At 43.9% G+C, this 22889-nt stretch overlaps 1 protein-coding gene across 5 annotated transcripts; it reads right to left on the reverse strand.

Annotated features, from left to right (window-relative positions):
* Positions 1–825: 825 nt before the first annotated feature.
* Positions 826–22833, reverse strand: LOC138120626 (merlin-like). 5 transcript variants are annotated; one of them, XM_069033436.1, is made up of 19 exons: positions 22645–22833; positions 17931–18176; positions 16659–16776; positions 14926–15051; positions 14472–14594; positions 11947–12030; positions 11214–11282; positions 10900–10982; positions 10172–10247; positions 9622–9759; positions 7911–7985; positions 7447–7560; positions 6915–7037; positions 6174–6391; positions 5230–5332; positions 4439–4566; positions 3753–3903; positions 2863–3072; positions 826–1886 (listed from the first exon to the last, which is right to left on the reverse strand). In XM_069033436.1, exons 2-19 carry the CDS (start codon positions 17936–17938, stop codon positions 1851–1853), a joined length of 1983 nt encoding a protein of 660 aa, XP_068889537.1. In that variant the 5' UTR covers positions 17939–18176; positions 22645–22833; the 3' UTR covers positions 826–1850. The 5 variants fall into 5 exon arrangements, with proteins under 5 accessions (XP_068889537.1, XP_068889538.1, XP_068889535.1 ...); XM_069033437.1 differs by lacking the exon at positions 22645–22833 and adding an exon at positions 21026–21209 and having other exon boundaries at positions 17931–18133; XM_069033434.1 differs by lacking the exon at positions 22645–22833 and adding an exon at positions 21026–21209.
* Positions 22834–22889: the final 56 nt, after the last annotated feature.

Raw genomic sequence — 22889 nt, forward strand, 5'->3', positions numbered from 1 at the left:
CGTGGTGCTGCACAGGAACAATGCACAGCCAGGACACAGCAGGCTGAGAACAGCTTGTAAAGGCAGGTTCTGTATTAGAGCTGGCAGGAGTGTGACCTTGTCCTTTTCTTCACTGGGATTTACAGGACTAAGTCCAAAGACATGAACCAATGGTGCACATGGAGCAGTTGTCCTCCTCTGGGCCCTACCCCATGGTGCAGCTCAGACACAAGAGCAGAAGGAAGCCCCAGCACGTGTGAAGGATGAGGGCACAAGCTCAGCTGTGGCAAGACACATGCCAAGAAAAAAGAGGGAACAGGAAAAGAAGAACCAGGGGAATCCCAGTATTTCTCCTCACCCTCAAATCCGAGAATGCCACATTCAAAGTTGTGCTGGAGCATCTTCCAGCTAATACAGGAGCTGGTTCACTGTCCCAAGTCCTGGCCAATGCTCCCTCTCCAGCCTTGGGACCATGACAGCAGCTGCCTCATCATTCTGGCATCTCCAACAGCTTCTCCCTCTCAGACACCAGGCTTCTGCAGACAGCTCAGAAATTGTGTGTAACAGCCAATATTCTGCAAACATCTCGTGCCAGATTGAGCTGGGAGAGAATTAACACAGCCCAACCCACCCAGCCAAGTGCTCCCAGGGCTGGGAGCACAGTCAGGGCAGCCCTGCAGAGCACTCCTGTCCCTCTCCACAGGCAGCTGCCATCCCCCCTCTGTGCTCAGCCTGCTGCAGATGTGTACAGAGAAGATTTGGGTGTTTGTTCTCCAAACCTGCCTTGTTAATGCTGGAGGAATATTGACACAGCATTCCCTTCAAAGCAAATGGAAATTGAAGCTTTTTATTGAACCTTTTTTTTTTTTTAATCTTAGCTTTTAGAACAAGATATTTAACAACATTACCATTCATTTTTACATCACATGTCTCAAGTTCAGCTGGGCTCCTGCTTTAGCTGCAGCTGAATGTTGTCTGCTTCCCCAGAAGTCCTCAGAGTGAAGATTTAGGGAGAAGCAGACACTTAAACACATACAAACCAGGGAAATGCAAGTGGGTTTTACTAATGAGGCAGGCACTTTGCTGCATGCACCTCTCCACCAGAAACAAGTCCCACTTTAGCAGACACCAACAGCATCTTTTGTCTTTGTCTAATGTGGGAGCTGTGTTGCACAGAAGTGGGAAGCCAGTTAATGTATGCAAAGTTTGCTGGAGCAGAAAGTGCTTGATCTAGTCAGGGACTTGAAGAACAGAAGCTTTGCATTCCAAACAAAGGATTCCCCCAGGAATGGGAGGTATTTGAAGATGTCCACTTCTGCATCTGGAATTAAAAAGCTGAGATTTCTCACAGAGAAATGCAAATCAATTAAGTGAACCAAGAAATGTTTGGGGAGGAGAAGGAAAATATTTGGCAGGCAAACACTAAAACGTCGAGCAGCTCTGTGGGAGTCATGTCCCAGGGACTGGACCAAAAACATAATTAGTCTGTTGTGGAGATAAACACCAAGCTTATGTTCTGTTTTCTCATCCCAAACACCTCCTGGGCACTTGCTGCCTCACATCCTTCCTCCAGCAGCAGAGCTGTGAGTGTGTGAAACACCTGGGAGAGGAAGGGTTAGCAAAGTGTGAAGAGTTCCTTCCAAAGTGCACAAGTAGTAAACAACATTTCCTCTGGGTTTGCACTGCTCCCAGACACACCGGGGACCACTTGTGGCATTCCCAGCTGATGTCACCTGCCTGGGAGCTGGATGGCAGCTCTGGATCCACAGTGCCTTGTCTCTCACACCTGGCAGCAGCCAGAGCTGCCCACGTGTCCCCACAGAGGTAAAAAGGCCACCAGTCCCACCAGGCTGGCAAGGAAACGAGGGGCTTCAAATGTAGATCACATCCGAGTCATGCTGCTGAACCTGCAGGCAAATCAAAGAGGGAGAATTAGTGCTGGCTTAAAGTAACTCCCTTTGCTCTGGGTCTTCCTTTGCCTCCAACTCTGGAGCCTTTTGCAAGATGCTCTGCAAGAGCTTTTTCTTCTTTCTTTAAACAAATTCTTCGCCTCAGCCCTGAGTTTAGTCTTAAAAGTTGCTTCTGTAACTTGCCTCAGAAAGGGCTGATCCCTCAGCTGCTGCTGCACTCAGCTGTGTCCTTTAGTTCTAAGCACCCAAACCCTGAAGGAGGTGTTGGATGTTATATTCTGGAGCTTTTAATTGATCCTAACCCCCTCCCCCCTCCTGTTTTGTTCAGATAAACCACAGCAAATCCATCAGGCTTTCTTCATTCCCAACACCTTGCCCAATTAGCATTGCCTACAGACAGCTGATTTCCTTCCCACTGTTCCAGACCACATTTCCTCACAGCTCTTCTTGATTTCTCCAGTCCAGTGACATTTCAAAGCAGGTTGTTTTTTCCTGACACCCAGCTCGTTGCTCTTCAGGCCTCTTTGACAGGGAGCACAAGGAAGAGAACTGAACTGTTGGGAACCTGGGTATTTATTGGTCTCTTCCTGCCTGCCTTTTAAAACCACAAGACAGGCACAGTATGTTTTAAGCTCTCTGTACCTGGGAGCACATTTCTCATTTCCAAGTCTGGCTGGTACAAATAAAATTTAACACAGATCCTCCTACTGTGTACAGACATCTCTGCTTCATTTACCCAGGCTTACAGCTTTGCACTCCAGCTTAGATCAGAAGTGAGAAAAAAACAGGCAGCCTCGAGTTATAAACATTCCCAAATGATGTGCCAGCACCAGGGGCTCCAAAATCCTGCAAAAGCCTTGTCATCTGTGAGGATGGGACAGAGCAGGACAAACCAGGTCCCTACAGGCAGCCACCATCTCTGAACTCTAAACTTTTAGTCAACATTTAGGAATTTACTCACAAATCTGATTACCTTTATCATCTGTTTTCTGGTTCCTGTGCCCACACTGTTGGCAGCCAAGGAATTTCCTTGGGAAGATGACTTTTCCACTGGCACTGTGTGTTGAATTTTGTTGGTACAGGGCCAGCTGCTTGCAGTGTTTAACAAGTAAGCAGGGAAAGGTCTTGGAAGATTTACATCCAACAAATCCCCAGTTTCGAAGGTTTTCATCCATGATGGGGCCTTTAAAAGAAAAGAGCACATGGAAATGGAATGCCCTCTCTGTAGCAACACTCAGCAAGCCAAAAAGAACATCAGATGAGTAGTCAGAAAATAAAGGCCATTTTTCCTCATCATTTCTCAAGCCTCCCCCTTCTGTCTCTAAAAACCATTGACTCAGAGCCATTTTTGCTGATGAGCAACAACCTGCAGACAAAGCCAGCCCCTACTCTTGCCCTGCTTCGGGAAGAAGTTGTAGAGTTTATTTAAAACAAGCAACTTATGACAAAAATCTGGGTCTAGTTCCTCATTTCCTTCAAAAAAAAAAAATACACCAAGGCTTTTATGACTTTCAGCAGCCACAAAGCACATGAATGAGAATGTGATGCAAACTGTAAGAAACCACATTTAAATGTGTCAGTCACAACATTTTCGTTTGCTCCAAGACCTTAAACCCCTGATTGTGATTTCATAATCATAAAATGATTCTTTTTTTGCTTATGGGCCTGCTATTCAGCCCAGGAAAAAGGCCTTAAGATTTTGTTTTGACATGAATTTTCCTCCTCTGTGTTCATGCTTCTAATATTTTATCATCAAGGGTAGTGAAGGCTTGGACTGAAATACAGCAGCTCCCTCTGGCACACCCACACTGTTCCATTTTAGGGTTCATGCTGGAGAAAGGGGCAGGGATTTAGGGTACTTACAGCTCCTAAGGAGCGATCCAAGGAGCCCAGGACTTCATTCCAGTGACAGTAAAGCCCAGCCTGTTTTTCCTCCAGTTTCAGAGCATGAATTTCAGACTTCAGCTCTTTCAGTCGATCCTCGAATTTCCGGCTCTTTTCTAAGTAGTCCAGCCTGGGTCCACACATCAGAGACAAAAAGCTTAGGGTGGCACAATTTAACCCCAGAACAGGTGTTTGTGGAAGGAGGAGAGATGTTTTTCGTTTCATTTTATGTTTCATAGGTAGAATGAATTCTGCCAATGCCAGCCTGGCTCCCCTGACCCAGTGACAAGGGGGTTCACATCTTTCTTTTTAATTCCTAACTTTTTACCAAGCATTTCCTTCCAGACTAAGGGATGCCCGATGGATTGGCTCCCAGCAATTCCACACTTTAGCACTAGAGGGAAACTTCTGTCCTCTCACACGCTGTTAGTTCAGCAAAGTCCTTTGTCCCTCCCCAAGACAGAAGGTTCTGGATTTATCACGGCTTGATGCTACCAAAAAAACCTTTCCTCTGTGCAAACAGCCAGTCCGACACAGAATCACCCACACCAGCTCAGTAAAAGGCCTCCAGGCACATGCATATCCCAAGTTAATAAAAGATGAACTGTGATTCCCAAAGATTTCAATTCCTCTCTCCTTCATTTGCACCCCAACCATACTGATACCTCTCTCTCTCTATCTCAAAGGAGAGTCTCTTGAGGTCAATGTCCTTCAAATCCAGCTTTATGGATCCTTTGTCAAAGTTGGCATCTCTGCTGTCACCTGGAGAGTACTGGGGGTACTTGGCCATGTGCTGGAAGAGGCAACACAGCACTGTCAGTCAGATCTGATGGACTGATCCGGGCTTTGTCTCCCCAGCTCTGCAAGAATGCCACGCTGAGCCATTTTCTGAGACACACAGATGCTCCTGCAGCCCTTCCCCTGCACCCAGCTGGAATCCACAACCCACAGATCCAAGAGCAGAGATTTATCCTGGCTGCAGTGTTTCTATTTCAGCAGAGAATAGAAATCCATCCTCAGCAGGGCTGGAGCAGAGGAGGGAGAACTTTAGCACAGAACTTTAGCAGTGCTTTCGTGCTGGGGACAACTTCACTCCTTTGCCTGAAGACACTCATGGATGTGCCAGGATGACAGAGCTGGCTCAGCACAACCAGCTCCACAAAACAACTGCCTGGCTGCAATGGCACCACGAGTTAGGCATGAAGGCAAGACAGCCTCTGCTCCCTAAGTCCATCACCAGTTCTTGTTTTAACTTTGGTCTTGCCTTTCTTATCATCCTGAGCAAACACAACTCCCATACTCACTACACTGTTTTTACACACCAGTTTGTCCCACAGGTCTTTGTTCCCAGCTGGATGCAGCCATGCCACTACTCAGCTTGCTGGGGGCTACAAAAATGTCATCAACACCTGACTATCCCTGAAGATGGAGTGCTTCCCAGTGGAGCAGAACTTACAGGATAATTAAGCCTGGTTATGTCTAAGAGCTTCTGCTTCGCTTTGCGTTCGGCCTCTCGGGCTTCGTGCAGGTCTTGTTTCAGGTGCTCTGCTTCCTTGGCTCTGGAAAATAAACATCCTGAGGGGAATGGCTGATGGTTTCCAACCAGCAGATGGATTTCAGAGCTCACTAACTTCCAGAGAGCAAGCCCACTACTGGGTTATCTTTACACCAAGACACTCGTGGAAGGACGCTCACATGGAGAACTCACATGACACAGCAGGGCAGAGACACTCCTGCACAAAGTGGCTGAATTAACGTGATTTTCCTGCTCCTAACTTCCACAGGCTCAGTTACAACCTGCTGATACAGATTCTCTCCAGACCATCAGAGATCCTCCCTGAGGTGGGGAGAGGCTGCTCTTTATTTTGGTAAGTTTTTGGCAGTATCCTAAAACAAGTAGAAGGATTTCTTAATAACAGGGTTAAAAATCCTCTGTCAACACCAGCCTGCTCTGCATCTTCAGGGAACATGCAAACACTCCGAGTGGTTTATATTTCACATGAATTTACCTGGTTTTACACTGCTGGAAGATCTGAAAGGGAAAAAAGAGGCCATTCACTTGGTACTAACAAATGAAAACAGCCTCATATCTCACAGGGGATAAAGACTGGTAAACTCAGCTAGGTAGCCAGTGCTCATTTGATAACACTAAATCGAAAATGCCTCTGCATTCTGGATCTTTCTTGCTAAACATCTCCACAGCTTTGCATCTGATCCTCTGTAAACCTGACCTGCAATACAACAACAGCTTCCAGGTGGAACAAACAAAGCACAAGGAGGCTTCGTCACTCTGCAGTGTCACTTCAGGAGCAGTTCCCCCCTAGTGGGCTGGGCTCTGAGGGAAGCAGCACTCTCTGCAGCCCAGCTGAGAGCACGCAGTGCCAGGGAAGCAAACCCAACCTCCTGTCAGACTCCTTCACCAGCTTCACCGCGATCAGCTCCGCCTCCCGCATCTTCTGCTCCATCAGCCGCTTCTCCTCCTTGCTTTTCAGAGCTGTGATCTCCAGCCTCTGGCGCTCCTGCTCAGCTTCTGCAGCGTTCTGGGCCAGCAGTTTGGCCTCTTCTTCTGCAATCTGAGCCTTCTCAGCCAGCAGCTCTGCTGCTTCCTGGGATCGGAGCTGAAGAGAAAGAATTTTTCTTAGTTCCTTGTTTAGAGCCAACAAAATCCCCCCTGCAGGCAGGCAAGCAGGCAGAAGACATCTTTTACCAAGAGATCAAGTGATAAAATATTGTTTCTTAAATAAAAACCAGACACAATTTCAGGGTCTAATGTTCCTCCTCTGCTCCAGAATTTCCTGTGTCTCATCTCTATAAAGCAAGGAGAAAAATTTTAGAGCTGGACAAGGTTGAAGTCAGCCCCTTTCTCCCCATTTCAGCTCCAAGGTTGCTTCCTTTCCCCCACTCTTTGCCTGAAGAGAGCCCTGTGAGCCAAATCCAGGGAGGGAATGGTTCACAGATTATGGCACATCAGGGTTTTCCTGGGTATTCCTGGGAAAATGGGAAATGCCTTTTCCACCTGTGATTGGAAACTCTCCAGCCTTGTCTGAGCTACAATGTCTGGTGTCTCCTGGTGTAAAAAAAAAAATCCTACTTCCAAACCAAGAAAGCCCATCAAGCACAAGAATATTCAGCCTAACTCACCAGGGCCTCGTTGGCCTGCCTGGCTTCATCTTCCAGTTGGAAAAGGCGCCTTTCCAGCTCTTCTTTGGCTCTCTCAGCTTCTTCTCGGAGCTGCTTCTCCCTGGCCAGCCTCTGGTTCTCCATCTGGAAGTAGAATGAGCAAGAGTTTGTGGGCTTGCAGCAGAATCTCACCTGGGCCTGAGTGAAATGCATCAAATGAAGAAGGGGCTGCTCTCCAGCTGGGATGGTCACCACAGATGTTGGAGCTGCCTGAACTTTGCAGCACTGAGCTCCTCAGGCAGGCACTCCTGGTTATTTCAGACTGCTGGGAGAGCCCTTGGATTGATCTGTTGTGTGGCCCAAATCTTTGGGATCACCTCTCCACACAAACACCTCTGATATCCTCAGATGCCACAGAGCTGTTCCCACATCCAGTCCTGCTGCACTTCCTCACCTCCCACACACATATTGATGGAATACAGGGGCAGCAGTGGCACCAACTGGAATAATAACAATCAGTGTTTTCAACAACACAAGAGCAGGAAGAAAATACCTTTTTCCTAGCTTTTTCTTCCCTGGCTTGTGCTTTCATCTGCTGGATCTCTATGGAGTCCACTTTTCTCCTCCTCATAAACAGGTCGTGGTTTCCAATGCACAGCTGGAAAATCTGGAGAGGAAAGGCAAAGGAGATGTGATTCTGATGGACTTGTGCCCCTGCCAGAGGGACAAAGAGGCCCACACCAGCCTCACAGGACAATTCTGACTTCAGCACAAGTACTGGCAGCTGCTTCCCTTCCAAGCAAATCAGCACCCAGGGCAGGCACACAACAGTTTAGGTAAGTTTGTAACAGGATGAGAGATTCCTTCTGTCCCTCATCTCCCTCTGATCCCATTTTCCTGAATTACACGGGCAACACATCTTGGCTGAGATGTCAAGACCACGATTTTGTTTACAAACAATATTTCTCAGTCAGTATCACCAGGCTCAGCTTCACAGAAGGAAAGCAGGGCACTTACCAGTTTATTCACTTTGAGCTGAGAGGAAAAGAACTTGAAGACTTCTGCTTTTTTGTCAAGGGGTTTAATAGTTAACTACACAGGCAAAAGGAAAAAAAAAAAAGGAAGCACAGTGAGGAGGAAAATAAGTTGAAACTATTAAAACCAATGCAAACTTCAGCCCATCTCCACTTCTCTCTGGGGAAGCAGTGATTCATGCCACAAATAGGGGGACAGTGATATAAAACTGTTTTTCTCCATAGAATCAGCCTGTGTGGGAGGATAAACCCTCAGGCCCACCCCAGTGCCAGTCTGGGTGGTTTTCCTGATGCCACCTGAGCTCTGGAACAAGCACTGGTTATCAGGAGAACAGGACACATCAGCAATCCCTAGAAGCAGGCACAGCCCTAAAGTCAGGGAAATGTCAAACACCTCTCAGGACAGCAACCATTGCAGGGATAAATGAATGTATCAAGGGCCTAAGGACTTGTTCTTCAGAGCAGCAGGTAAAAGTCCTGGAGACTTCCTCACTTTTTCCTTTTTCAGTCCACTTCCCCAGCTGTTCCCAGAGGCCAGGAAGGGTTTTCCTGCTCCACTCCCCACTTTGTGCTCTGTTTGGCTGCAGAACAAAATATGGCTCCTTTTTTTTTTTTTTTTTTTTAATAATTTAAGAACCTGTTTTCTGTGCCTCAGGGGTTCCTTGGTACTCAATTCCTCAAATTCCTTTGCAAAGTAATTCCTATATGATTCCAGGGCATCTGGATCACCAGGATCATGATGTCCTATAGCTCCTTTCACCCTGTAGGTAATGCCTGGCAGCCTTTTGAGGAGCAAGGCTGTGCTGTGGCACTGAATAAAGTGAAGTTTAAACACAGGGCTGCCCAATTTCCCCACAACAGGGAGTTAAAGCAGTTTATTCCCAGATCTCAGGTGAAGTTTGATGTTACCAGGTACCAAAAATGTTTTGGAGGCAGCAAATCCTGTAGGTTTGCCTGATTGAATGGGCATGAATCTAAAATCTCACCTTCATGTTTTCCAAAAAGCCCACAGAAAATGGAACAGGCTGTGCTGCCCTTTGGCTGACAAATCCCAGGGATTCCAGTACCAATGGAGTTTTCCTGGGTTTGTTTTTTCTGCTTTAAGCCTTCCATGCAGCCCATGATTTGTACAGAGAATAAACTTTCCCTGCTCCTTCACTTTCCAGAAGCAAAAGCTGGGCTTCCCAGTGAAATTGCAGCAGTGGGGTGGTGCTGAGGAGTGAAATCATGTCCCAGCAAACTGGCAGAGCTGAGGCAGAAAACCATTAATATCTCCCTGCATGTGTCCTCTTGCCACTGGGCTCCAAGCCTCAGCTACAAGGATGGCTCCTGCATGTGCAAACAGCATTAAGGTTTTATGGATCATGGAATTCCTGCTGGGATAACTGAGGAAGCCAGGCACGGTGGCATTCACAATATCTGTCTTTTTCAGAGATCAACACACTTGTTTTGCAAAGGCCAAGCAGCAGGGAAGGAGCCAGAACAGAGTCAGAGCTCAGAGCAGCCTCGGGGAACCGAGGTTTCGAGCTCATCTGCAAGGCAGGGCTGTTATTTTTAGTTTTGTAACCAAGCTCCCCAGGATTTCCCCTTCTCCCCCAAAATTAGTTCAACAGAGGAAGCTTTCAGCCTGTTCCAAGAATCCCAGTCCACACCCATGCCCATGTAAAAAGAATAATACATCAAAGCCAGCATACCTCTTTCTCACTACAGGAAATGTTTCTGATAGAGCTCCACTCAAAGGACTTATTTGGAGAGAACCTGTTATTAATGCTGTAGATATGAATACCTTTGGCATCAACTCCAAGCAGGAGATCTGTGTGGTTTTTATTTTGCTAAAAAACAAGAGAGATCAGTAAATGGCATTTTTTGGTGACATTAAACAACCACAGACAAGAAGCCCATATTTTAATATATTGATATTTATCTGTATTTTAGGAAATTGGTGTTTATATAAAATATTATGAATGTTGTCACTGTTACTAATAAATTCAGTCCTCTAGGTTGTTTATAGCACCTCAAACTATTTCTCCTTCCTATTCCAAGGAAGCTGTCAAGTTGTAAAAATATTAATCTTAATTGTTTGATTCACCTGCTCATTTAGAAGGCAAGAAAACCAAGTCAGAACAAAACCAGCAGCAGGCAAAAGCAGGAGTCAGGAGTCCCAGTTCCAAACTCCCTGGAGGATTTTAAAAGGACAGCACCATCATCTGCAGCAACTGCAAACTGCTAAAATAAGGCACTTACAGCAATTGGGAAATAATTGACACCATACATTTCCAAGTCTTGGGCAATTTTCAGGTAGTTCATCTCAGCTTCATCCCTGGAGAATAAAGCCATGATTATGAAACTCCTTTCCAGCCTTTCTCTCCTGGCTGACTCTCCATTTCCCACTTAGAAAAGAACAGGTAATCTGGTCCTTTGTACAAACTTACTTTAATTTTGTCATCTTGCTCTCAATAATAGAAAAAAGGATAATAAAAACAGCATCTGGACAGAATAAAGGCAGTAAAGTCACACCTATTTGAAAAGATGACTCATGGATAGTGTAATCTTCTTTAAAATGCATGAAAAGTCTCATCCTTGTGTTAGTTTTGCCACTCCATGTCTTGGAAACCCAACCTCCCCTTGTTTTCCATGAATATATCTCCTTCAGGAAACAGAGTTCATTGAGAAATGAGTCTTGAACAGAGCTTTTGGCCAAGGCCAAAGAAGGGTGAGAATCTCTCCACCCACTTTTCTCCTCCCTTCAAGGTAAATCAGTACATCTTGAAGAAAATATTCAATAAAAATAATGCTAAGAATCCTCTAGAACAGAGAGAAATGGAACCCAAATATTAGGAAAAGCTGCCTCTGGGTGCTAACAGATCCTATTTATTGCTTAATTGCATTTCCAGATAGGCTGAATCAAACTGAAGACAACAAATCCCATAAAGAAACGTCTGGGATTTCTAAGAAATGCAAAGGTTTCCTACCTGGCAATCCCCCTGTGCTCAGCATACCAAGCAGTGATCTTCTCTTCCCACATCTCTGCTGTCAGCTGGTATTGCCTGAGAACCTGCAGGGGAAAGGAAGGAGGTTGAGTCCCTTTGAAGATCCAAATCCAAGTGCTGCCTCTCCCAAGCAAAGTGAATGCTCAGAGGTGCAGTGCACATCTTGGTCATTTTGCAGAGTTTTTAATGCTCTGGTTAATCCCCAGCAATATCTGCACTGCAAAGGGGAGATTCAAAGATTCTGCACTGCAAAGGGGAGATTCAGAGATTTGGATTTGTATAAAATTAAGACTCACCCTTTTGGGTAACAGCTCATCATGGGCTAGAAAGCCTGGCTCATGGAAATTGGGGTCATAGTCACCATACTGTCCCAAAAAAGAAAAGTTATATCAGTTTGTTAGAGGCAGAATGCTGAGGGAGTTGTTCCTTGCATATTTTGATGTGAAAACTTGAGGCAGATTTTATTTTGGTTTGATTTTGGAAGGAACTTCCAGCCCTTGTGCCATGCAGGTGGCTCCAACACAGCCACTGAGCCACTTAGACTTCAATCCTAACCTGGAAACTGAAGGAATCTCCCAGGAATTCACCCTCTGGACTAGAGGAATGTGAGCTGCTGAGAAGTTGTGTTCACCTCCTGCCATTGTGTAAGTTGGGTTCTTGGTGGCAAGAAGGGAACAGAGCTCTAAGAGACACTAAAAAACTTCGTGTCCTCCCATTCTGAGCTCTGTTTTGAGCACCTCCTGCATCCATGATCATTTTTTAAGACAACAGGAAATCATTCTAGCCTGGACAAAGATTATACTAAAATGTTAGGCCCAAAAAAATCCCCTAAATTGCAGAAACACAGTATAGAAAAAAATCCTTGTAGTGGCATTTGGTATTTCTTTTTCTAGCTGTGCCTTTACCTCCCAGGATGATCAACTTCTTTAACAGCAAATTTTAATCCTGCTGTGTTCACACACCACCAGGTAGATGTGTTGGTTAAACCAGAAAAAAGTCAATGAAAAAAGAGACTTTCTATGCACAAACCTTGGCCTGAACAGCATAAGAAGCCAGTAAAACTGTAGCTTCTGGTGAGCAATAGATCTCCTCATCCAGGATTTGTTTCTTAACCTAAACCAACAGAAAAAGGGAGCAAGTGAAAGAAGCTCAAAGTCAGGATTTCTGTCAGGCTTGAAATGAAAGCAGACATGCCCAGACTATAACTTGGCACCAAATATCACCTTTATGAGTTAATAACAGCAACAAGAAATTGGCATTCAGGAACACAGGAAGCCTTTAGTTAGCATTGCATTTAATGAGACCAAAAATGCCAGTCAGCTCTCTCCACACAGTTACATAAGGAGTCCTATGAAAGAATATCTTTAAAACATCAGTTTTATTGTCTGCGCTTCATTTCTTTTAACAATCCTCCTTTTTTTTTTCCTGCCTACTTTGTATCACATCAGACATCAAATTTTAGGTTGGAAGGGAGCTCTGGAGGTCAGGTTCAACCAGAGCACACTCAGGGTTGTGCAGCTGCTTGGTGTTGCCATATTAAAAACCCTAAGAGGTGTTCTCCAGCTTTCCAAAATGAGAGAATAAAGGAGACCCCCAAAAGAGAAGCTGAACAATAGAGCACTTAATTTCTTCAGTTGCAATGGTCTAAGCACAATCCCACAATGGGAAAGAGTCTTTCAACATTCTTCTCATTTTAATAACCTGTGATGCTACCAAGACCAGAGGTGTAATGGTTTGGAATGTGTTGTATGATTTTTAAATCAGTTGGGCAATTTCTGTTTGAAAACCTAAAGAGGGAAGGGGAAATCAATCTTCCCAAATCCTCCTCTCAGGTGGATTTAGCCCAGGAACAAGCACAAGACAACAAAATTTTTCATAGCTCACAGCCTTAAACATTTCCAAAGAGAAAAAAATGACTTGAGCAAGCACAAGTTTTGTTTACAAACACACCTCTGTAGGTGCTGGGAACTGAAATGAACCACCAAGAAAGTTTTTTCTTTTAAATTTAGTCCCTGGTGAGCACAATCTCTGAACCTGAGTTACAGTGCAGGGAACATTCTTTCTAGGCTGTTAAAATGGAAAGAATGAAAAGATTTTTCTTCCAATTTGGAAAGCTCCAGCTTTCATTCTCCACGGTGTAAATCATGCTCCAGAATTTAGAACAACGTGGATAAATCCCCTATAAGTGTCTGGGTTGTTTTGGGGTTTTTTTCCTAATCAGTTTTTACAAGGACTTTTTGTTAAACTTCATGAAGAAGCAATAAATGACCTCATCTTTCAGCAGACAATATTTGGCTTTAGTCATTGACATTTATTCAGGCATTTTGGAAAAAGCTGTTATGCCACATTAATTTGCAAAGTTCTGAAGAGTCAGGAGAGCTGAAATCTTCAGGCATCCAGATGTCTGTACATGTTTTTCCTATTAGCATCCAGGTGTGAGCTGAAGTTCTTAACAGTCAGGAAACTTTGCAAGTTCCAATTTGTTTCAGCCTTGTTTTCCTACTTTGGAATGAGAAGTATTTGCTAATTGCCTGTCTGCTAGTTAAGGCAGGTTCAAGCAGAAAAGAAAAAGAAGTGGAAAACTCAGGATTAAAAGAGTAGGAAAAGAGTTCTGCTGCTCTCATTCCTTTCCAAAATTAGCTGAAGAAATAAACTGCCAAAGTGGTTAAAGGTTCTGGATGAAGTTCTGGTGGGTTTCTTAACCATTTCCCCATTATTTCATTAGCACACCCTCCTCAGGGCACAGGGGAATTTACTGGGTTCATTCCCAGCTGCAGACTGAATTTCTCTCATACACCCCAGCTACCTGCACAGACACATCCTGCTGGAATAAAGCAACACCCCAGAGGCTGAAACTTCCAGAGGGACTCCACAACAACTCAGCACAGAAGCTGGATGTCCCAGACATTGGAAGTGACCATCCCAAACTCAGTGCTTGTATCCTTTGTTGCAGCTATGGAGCTTTTCCTGGTTGATCCATCTTTATTTTTGATAAGGCTCCAAGAATTTGCTCCTTCATCCACTTTTTGATGGAGCTCAAATGGTGTTTGCTGCTCTGCTCCTTTTAAACCTTGCCAAGTGAACAAACCTGGATTTCAGAACACCTGTCAAATTCCAGGATCTTTTACCCCTACAATCCAAAATGATGGTTTAGGGAGTCCTTGTTTTCTAGAGGTTTTGCCCTCCAGCACAAGATCTCCCCAAAAGCCTCACAGTTCTTCCAACAGTTCCAGCTTTGCATGAAATTTTTTTTTTTTTTTTTTTTAACACACATTAAGGAGCAAAACAAGTCTGGAATATCCAGATTTGGAATCATCAGCCAAACTGCTGGGTGTTGTCACAAAAACCTGCAGAAGATGGAACATTCCAGCTTACCTGGACACAAACCCACAGCAGGCAGGAGAGATGTTTGTATTTCATAAAAGTAATATCTGTAAAGTTCTTGATACAGCTGAAGCAAGCAAAATTATCCTGAGCTGCCAACAAGATCAAAGACAATGCAAAAGGACTGGGGGAAATACAGAAGGAATTCATGGTTAAAAACTGTTCCTGACCTGAAGGAAGAATAAATGCTGGGTAATTTCCTGTAAAAGTTCCTCTTCTACCTTCTCTGGGTAGAATTTAGCCAAAAAATGAAAGCTAATGGGATCTTCTTTGGGGATTTCTTGATCTAAAACCTGTTTAGAGATAAAATCAGCAGCAAAAAGGATACATGAGTGTCTCAAGATAATATTCCCGAGGAAAAGCAGAAAGCAGCAAATAATCCCCTTAAAGCAGCCTTCCCATATTTTAGAGAGAAGGATAATTCTGAGCTTTAATCTATCAGCAATTAGTGGTGATTAGTGTGGGATGTTCCAGGTCAAATGGGATAGAAGCAATCAGAGCAAAGAATCCAATTTTAGCCTTAAAAAAAAAAGCTACCATGTAAAATTCTGAGTTGTCATGGAAGAAATAAATAACTGCCACACAACAGAAATAAATAATTGCCACACATTTTGTTTCCTGTACCTTTTTGTCCATCTTTAACCAGGTGCACATTCCTTTAATCGTGTACTGCAAGCCAAAGAACCAAGTCTCCCTTAAACCAAGGGCTCGGCACACCAGGTCAAACAAATCCTTTCCCTTCCACTTCATCTAAAAGAGAGAAAAATCAAGAAAAACATGGCTATCCTAAATGAACTTGCTCCATTTTAGCCCTTTCTCCTATGAAATCTTATTTCACTTTTAGGTTTTTAATGAAATAGTCAAAGAGTTGCTGTGTTCCACCTCCTCTCCTTCTCCAGACACATCCAGAGAGCAGCTGGAGTCATTTAATCACCAAGCACTTGAGGAGCACTGGGAATGAGGATTGTACTATTGATTTGCTGGGATGTGGCTTTATAATAAGTCTTTATTAATATTTGTCCGAAATTTTGACTCAATAGTTTATACAGATTGGAGAGACTGAGAGGAAAGCCTTGGGAAATCAAATCAGGACACGGGGTAGGAATGCTGAACAATGAGAGCAGATCCACCTTTCACACCCCTCAGGTATTTCTGTGGCACCAGGCCAAGCCTTTCTCCTACTCTGATTTAAATGAGTCTTCTTAAATGTTTTCATTTCAACTCAGCAGCCAGAGAGAGCAAACTTTGATTAAAGGTCCCAAATTCACACACATCTGATGCTTTTTTTCACCAAAGAGGCTGCTCATCTCTTTCTTCTATTTGACCACGTTTTAGAACGATGATTTTATCTAATTGCTAAAACTAAAAACTGAATGGCAAAAACCAAAAATAAAGTGAACTTTTAGGCAGTATTTGAGTGGAAAGCTGGAAATCATCCCAGCAAAAGAGCAGTGGCTGGGGAGAAAGGAGAGGTAGCAAAGGAAGGAATACATGATTTGTTAACAAGGACTCTGACCTCTAAATCGAATTTTCCAAATCCTTTCTTTTCACAACTCTGCCTGCAAGTACTCCAGAGCAGTAAGTCACACAAGACTAATCTATTCTGTTTCTGCAGGACCTAATAAATGACATTAAATGTCTCACTAAAATTGCCAGTCCCATTGGAACTGAGTTTTCTAACTCCTCAGAATAACTGTGTCTTGCTGTGCTTTTGCTGGATGATTAGGAATTAATTAATCAGGGACAGTTCTGTCCCTTCAATTGTGCAGCCCAATTTATTTAGCAATTGATCATTTCTTTTTCTCCAGCCATGATTTCCCTAATCAATTTATCAGATAGCCATAATTAATGGAAGAACTGTCAGCTTTTTCATCAATCCTTTTTTTCTCTTTTGCCCAGAGATCCTAACACACATTGCAGTTAAAGAACTGGAGTTTATAAATGGCAAATTTAAACAGAATGTCCCAGATCAACAAAAGTACCAGTTTATAAATTATTTTAAAAGCAATATTTTAGCTCTGACCAGTTTATCCAACCTGGAAGTGTCTTAAAGAGTTGTGGCAGTTCCAAAAAAAAAAGAATTTCATGGAGAAGTAGGAATACTTACAAACAATTGGAATGCTTATGAAGAAAGCAGGTTTAGTGTTAATTTAGCTGTGCCAGCCAAATGGATTTCATACATACAGCTTTAAATTCTGAACAGAGCTAAGAATGCACCTGAGAGGAAATAATTCATTCTTTATAAAAATAACAGATCAGTTTGAAGAGTATCCACGAGCTGATAACCTGATTTTTCCTAATTTCTTGCTAATACAAAGCTCAGTCCCCAAGTCCCCAGCATTTGCTGACACTCTCACCTCACAGCTGAACTCCATCTCAGCATCCACTGTTATAATTTTAACTTTAAAAGTCTTTGGTTGTTTCTTCTTCAGGCCTCGGATGGACATATTTTTCAGTTGATGAGGGCAGCCACACCTGAAATCACACATGGAGGGATGGAAATTCAGCAGCATTTTCTTGGTTAGATTCCAAAGTAGGATGAGTCCAAACATGCAGAATAAAGTCACCTTTAGAGATGCATTTTTTGTGTCTAAGACAACAAGGATGTTGAAAGAAAAACCTTGAAAATGAGCTTGCTCCTTAAAATAAGTTGCTCAGAAAATGTTATTGCTGTCTTTTCTCAGATTTTGGCTATCACAAACAAAATTCTCTTTCTCAAGGGTCTCTGCAGCATCTCCATGCAGTAGAACAGCAGAAAATGCAGCTAAATTTTATGATGTCACATCCAACACAATCCTTCTCCACCAGTTATGGCTCCTTCAGCAACTGAACTATTGGATTTCTTTATAACATGAGATCTTAACTCCCTGGAATTATACAAATGCCAAGGAATATATGCAGTGAAATTAAGCTGAATTTACCACATCCTCTTGTGCTACTCATTCACGATGATAAAAGTTATTTAGAACAGAAATTTTCCCACAGAAGTTTTTGTGAAATGAGTTTAATTTTGCAGAAGCCAACAGAAAATTCCTTCAGAAATCTTCTATTCTAAATGTAATCACCTGCACACCATCCACAAAATTGAGGAGATGCTGCTTCCACAAGGGCTTTGTAGAAACCAAATATTGAAAGCTGGGGTTAAATGATAGTGTGGATCTGCTCCAGGCAGTTCTCAGGCATTTCTTTCTGAGCACAGGAAATCAGCCTGTAAAGGTTTTTGCTTCTTTTTACTTTATAAAATTAACAGGTCAAACTTGTATAAGGCAGTGAGTTAACTGTGAACTATACAGGGCAAGAACTGAGGCATTCCTAGTTTCCTACAACCTAAAACTATTACAGTGTGGCAGAATTCCAATCTGTCCTTGAGGAATTCCAAAGTAAAGCTCGAGTTTAAACTGAAAATTTCCATTTGCCTGCACCTTCCAGGATTTTATAAAGTATCTTGCTCCCCTTTTTTGCTTCTGCTGAGCTCTAAATTGGCTTGGGAATGAATTGATTTTCCACTTACTTTGTTTGTGCCCCTTACCCACAGATTTTGAGCAGTTAAATAGGAGGTAAAATAGATAGGGAAGTTTTTCTTTTCAGATTATAGGGAAGCTGAGGCAGGGAAGAGATAAAATAGTTACCAAGTCATAGGGACATCAGAGGCACAGTTGAGAACAAGTCATTGAGGCAACTCAGAGTAGGGGAAACAAGCTCAGGAGGAAATTCATCCTTCTGATACCACTGGGACCAGTTGGGGAGGCCTCTCCCTCCAGTTGGCTCTGGTGGATCTTCTGCTGAAGTGTTTTTTGGGTTTGGGGCACCACTTCTGGAGCTGGGAAGGCAACTGGAGAGAGTCAAAAGGAGAGGTCCAAGGGCTAGAAAATCATCTGTGGTAAGATGAAAGCACTGGTTAGGACAGAGAAAGGACGAGTGGTGAGACATTGTAATGGCTGCTCTTCATGGCAAGGAATAGTGGGCTTAATTAAGCTGCAGGCAGGATGCAGGCTGAGGGAAATTCAAGAATAATCAGGATGTTCTGGTGCTGGAAAAGCACAGGGTGGCATTTCTCTTTCTGAACTTCCCCACAAAACAATGTGACTGCAGATCCTTGAGACTGGAGGGGCCTAAACCCTCAAAGGACTCCTCCCAAGCTGGTCCCTTCTGCCAGTGCCCACCACCAGCCCAGGAGAGGCCACACCACCAAAAACCAGTGAAATCCAAGGAACAGCATATCCAGAGCCCAAATCCCATCACCCCCAGGGTGCCCCTTTCTCCTCAGGGATTATTTTTTAAGGGAGTGAAAACCAGATCTGTCACAAACTTTCCTCTCAAATTTAGGCAGCTCAGTGCAGAGCTCAGGTCCTTTCTGCTTAGCACAGCAAAGTGTTTTCAATTAAAGAAAAAGGGAACATTGAAAACCCCCAAAATGACAACAGCAATACTGACAGGGAGAGCATCATGTGAGGGCATCCAAACCAGCAGTGATTACCCCAGACATTTTTTGATCTCTAATCTGCAAGCTGCAAAATTAAATTTTAACCTGTTGCATTCCAAAGCTCTTCTCCACCTGGCTTTCTTCCCAGCTGTAAATAATTGTACCATTGGACACAGCATTTATAGCCTGAGAACTGCAGGCTTCTATACAATCCTGGAAATAGTTTTATTAGTTTCTAGAAGAAACATCAATGGCTGAAAACTAAGGAGAAAAAAAACCTTCATAATTCATTTTTAATATGTAACCTGAAACAGCCAATTGAGTTAAACAGGAGCTTGGAGTTAGGGCCAGTACAGAACATTCTCAGAGTTTCATATGGAAAATTCTGAACAGATAAAATTGAGCAGCTGGAGAAAAATGTACTAATTATCTCAAAATATGAGAAAAATACCAGAGCTTTTCATTTGGACTTTGAAGTTATTTCTTTTTTCTTATATAACCAGGTTGAAATGACAATATAATTTGTTCAACATTTCCAATAGCATATTTTTTTTTGTTCTTTCCAGAACTTTTATTCCATGGAAAAGCACATTCTGACTCACAGTGAAAAGACATTTTTGAATATCAAATTTTCCCCAGAAAAGTAAACTGCATTTTAATCAATAGCACTGGTAAAGAAATTGGAAAGGGTTTTCACACTGAATAGCTGAAATGAATGTCAGACCCCGACAACAGAAGCAAAAGCACTTAGATGAGATTTTAGAAAAAGAACTCTTTCAAATAGGAGAAATCTTGCTGAAAAAGAAACAATCTGGGTTTGCCATCTCTTGTGTAAATGCAAAAGCAATCCCTGCTAACAACAGCGTTTAGCTGGGAATCAAGTGCTCCAAGGCAGAGTTCCTGACACCCAGCTCCAGTGATTTATTCCTGCAGGGATCCAGAAGCAGCAGAATGAGAACCCTACCAAAGAACTCATGAATGCAAAAGAGGGCACGGTGATCAAAGATTCCTGCCCAGCCAGAACCTGGGAACAGAGAGTTCAGGAGCTGGGAACAAGCACAGGGAGATGATAAAACCTTGGTGTGGTGAGGGGAACAGAAAGGCAGCGATGGGGAATAAAATGTGAAGCAACAAAACAGCCCCAACTCTCTGTTCACACCCAGGATGAAAGGAGGGACATCCAGCAGCTCTGGATTAGAGTGTTCTCCCTCGTGGACAATGAGAAACCAGGAGCAGAGCGTGGGGGTGCAGGAGAAACCGGGAACGGGGAAGAGCAGGAAGAACTGGCCAGGTGACTCTGGCAGCAGCGATGCTTATCTGTGTCACAGCAGCGGGTGGGCAGCGTGTGAGAGCACAGCTCTGCCCTTTGATCCACGTGGGGAGTAACCCACACATCAGACCCCACTCACTCACAGCAGCCACCGGCAGCCAGAGAGAAAAATGTGAAACCAGCATCGCGGCACGCACACAAAGCTCAGTACATCCACCAGAATTCAGCACCTTGTAGATAAATATCTCCAGGAACAAGCTGCCCAAGAGTGAGGGTGGAATTTAGTCCCAGCTTAGCATTTCCAAGGTGGATGGATGGGGTTTTGCGGGGTATAAAAACTTCCCTTCACGCGGCACTGGCTCTCAGTGACACCTGGGTGGGAGCTGTCACCATCCATCACACTTGGGGCAGCCACACTGGGGTGAAAAATCATCTGTTTTCACACTCACACAGAAACCAGCAGCACTTCTTAAGCTGAGAACGCAGGTGCAGACAGGCAAAGAACTAACAGCAATTGAGACCCCTCTCTAACACCCCCAAAATGAAACTGTCCCACAGCAGCAAAGTCTTGACAGGAGCTGGAAATATAAAACCTTTGGGAGAGCAGTGAGGATTCAAGAGACAAGGCTTGGGAATTACTTTTAAGAGCCACCAACAGAAGATGCTTGGAGCATCCACTGCAAAAGCACATTAACATAGACACTACCACAATATGAAAGACTGTCATCGCTGAAATATTTACTGCAACTCGGAGTGGCAAATTCCCCTGACTCATTATGTTTCTCCCAGTTCCTGAATTTCCATACTCCAGCTCAGGAATTAATGCAAGCAATTTGAATGCAGACGACACAGGCGAGCGTCGTGGGCTTTGTACAGTTGTTGACTCACACTCCTGTCTGTGCTCCCTGCCCGAGGAACAATTTAAGCAAAGAATTCACTGTTTTAAAATGGGTCAGCAAGATAAAGGATTTTCTCTACCCCTCACTCCAAAAAGAAGTTATCTAAAGTCACCAGTTGGAATCAAGACTTACCTCACAGATCCTTTCTTTTGAATGACGATAAGAAGAAAAATAAAAAATCCCTTTTCATCCAAAAACTCCGTATTTCCCCCACAGACATCAATATCCAGCCCTCACAAGTTCTGCCACTGAGAATAAAATCCAAGAACAACTTTTCTACTTGATCCCCTTCCCTTTGTTTCCATGAACTGCAGCATGTTAGCGCCCTCTGAAAAATCAAAGGATTGCTTTCCCAGGTGATAGGAACGGCTCTTAACCATTTCCTGCCTGCACCAGGGCTCCTCCCAACTTCTCTGCTCTGTAATTCACGTAACCAGGCACTAAAATAAGAGAAGTCCACGAGTTTTGGCTTGGATATCCATAAGGATTGATAATGAACTTCCAAATAACTCCTTGGATGTGTATCTGATCAAACTATTTCAACAGTGTCTCCTGTTCTCCACATATCAGCCACCTGAAGAAGGGAAACTGCCCAGAGTTGTGCTGTTAATTAAATATGATTCCCTACCTGTCCTCTTCCTGCGGTGAGAGATGATGAGACACCGACACCAAAAAGAGAACAAGCCTCAAAAATGGGCAGCAGCCAAAATACCAGCAGAAAGTGATTAAGTGAGCATATTTAAATTAAAAAAAAAAAAAAGGATGGCCTCAGTCTCAAGTCACAGGGAAAAACCAGGAGCACCTTACCTCAAAGCCAAATAATTTTGCCACTATTCAGTTTGTAAGTGGTCTGGGAGTTTTTTGCTAAACCTCCATTTTACAGACAGATTTACAGAAACTGAGTATCTGCCAGGTTATGGAGAGCAAGGAAACAGGCCAGCTCTCACTCCATATCTCCTCTAACTATTCCAGATTTACACGGAAAACCTTCAAGAGTTGTCTCACGTCCATCACTTAACAGCAGGGGGAAGAGCACAACACTTGTTGCTGTGCAGAAACCTCAGTGCCACACGAAGAGGCTGCACTGAGAGTCACCTCCAGCCCCAAAATTCAACATAATTCAGCACTTTACACCCTGCATTTGTTCAGAATAGGAGGCTCAGAGAGGAACCTCATCACTCCCCACAATTACCTGAAAGCAGAGTGTGGTGAGAGGACAAGAGGAAGTCTTTTCTACCGTGCCTGTAGGGAGAGGACAAGAACAAAATAGCCTTAAACTGAGATGGGAGATTCAGATTAGATATTAGAAAAAATGTTTTCACTGTTTGGGTGGTCAGGCACGGGAGTAAGTTGGCCAGGGAGATGGTGGGGTCACCACCCCGGAGGTGTTCAAGAGGTGTCTGGATCTGGTGCTGGGTGATGTGGCTGAGGGGTCGCAGTGCCAGTGCTGGGTGCACAGCTGGACTTAACATTCCAAGAATCACAGAATATCCTGAGTGGAAAGAGACCCCTCAGGATTATAGAGTCCAACTCCTGACAGCGCACACAACACCCCAAGAATCCCACCATGTGCCTGAGTTCCTGAGCTCTGTCAGGTTTGGTGCTACGACCACTGCCCTGAGGGGCTTGTTCCACCACTCTGGGTGAAAAAACTTTTCCTGATTTCCTTATATCCAATATAAACCTCCCCTGGGCTCAGCTCCAGCTATTTCCTCGAGCCTTATCACACACGAGACAGAAGAGATCGGTACCTGCCCCTCCTCTTTCCCTCATGAGGATGTTGCAGACTCTCAGCCTCCTCCAGGCTGAACAAATCAAGTTACTTCAGCCACTCATCTTAAGACTTCCCCTCCAGGCCCTTCACCATCCTTAAAAGACCTTTAAGGAGATCTTAGAGCGCTCTTCCCTCTTTAAGGATGCTGTCACCCACACCCATTTTACCCCCGCCGCCTCTGAGGGGCGGCCGCCGCCGGCGCCTTTAAATACCCCGGAAAGC

Source organism: Aphelocoma coerulescens, chromosome 19 (assembly GCF_041296385.1).
Source record: "Aphelocoma coerulescens isolate FSJ_1873_10779 chromosome 19, UR_Acoe_1.0, whole genome shotgun sequence".
In the NCBI taxonomy this organism is placed as follows: domain Eukaryota; kingdom Metazoa; phylum Chordata; class Aves; order Passeriformes; family Corvidae; genus Aphelocoma; species Aphelocoma coerulescens.

Bases quoted from the DNA above. Each gene is read 5' to 3' on its own strand.
- LOC138120626 (XM_069033436.1), bottom strand. The intron at 5,333-6,173 runs GTTGGGTTTGCT...TTTATTTTCCAG, and splicing joins GTGAAGGAGTCTGACAGGAG to AGCCAAGGAAGCAGAGCACC. The intron at 1,887-2,862 runs GTAATCAGATTT...ATTTGCCTGCAG, and splicing joins CCAGAAAACAGATGATAAAG to GTTCAGCAGCATGACTCGGA.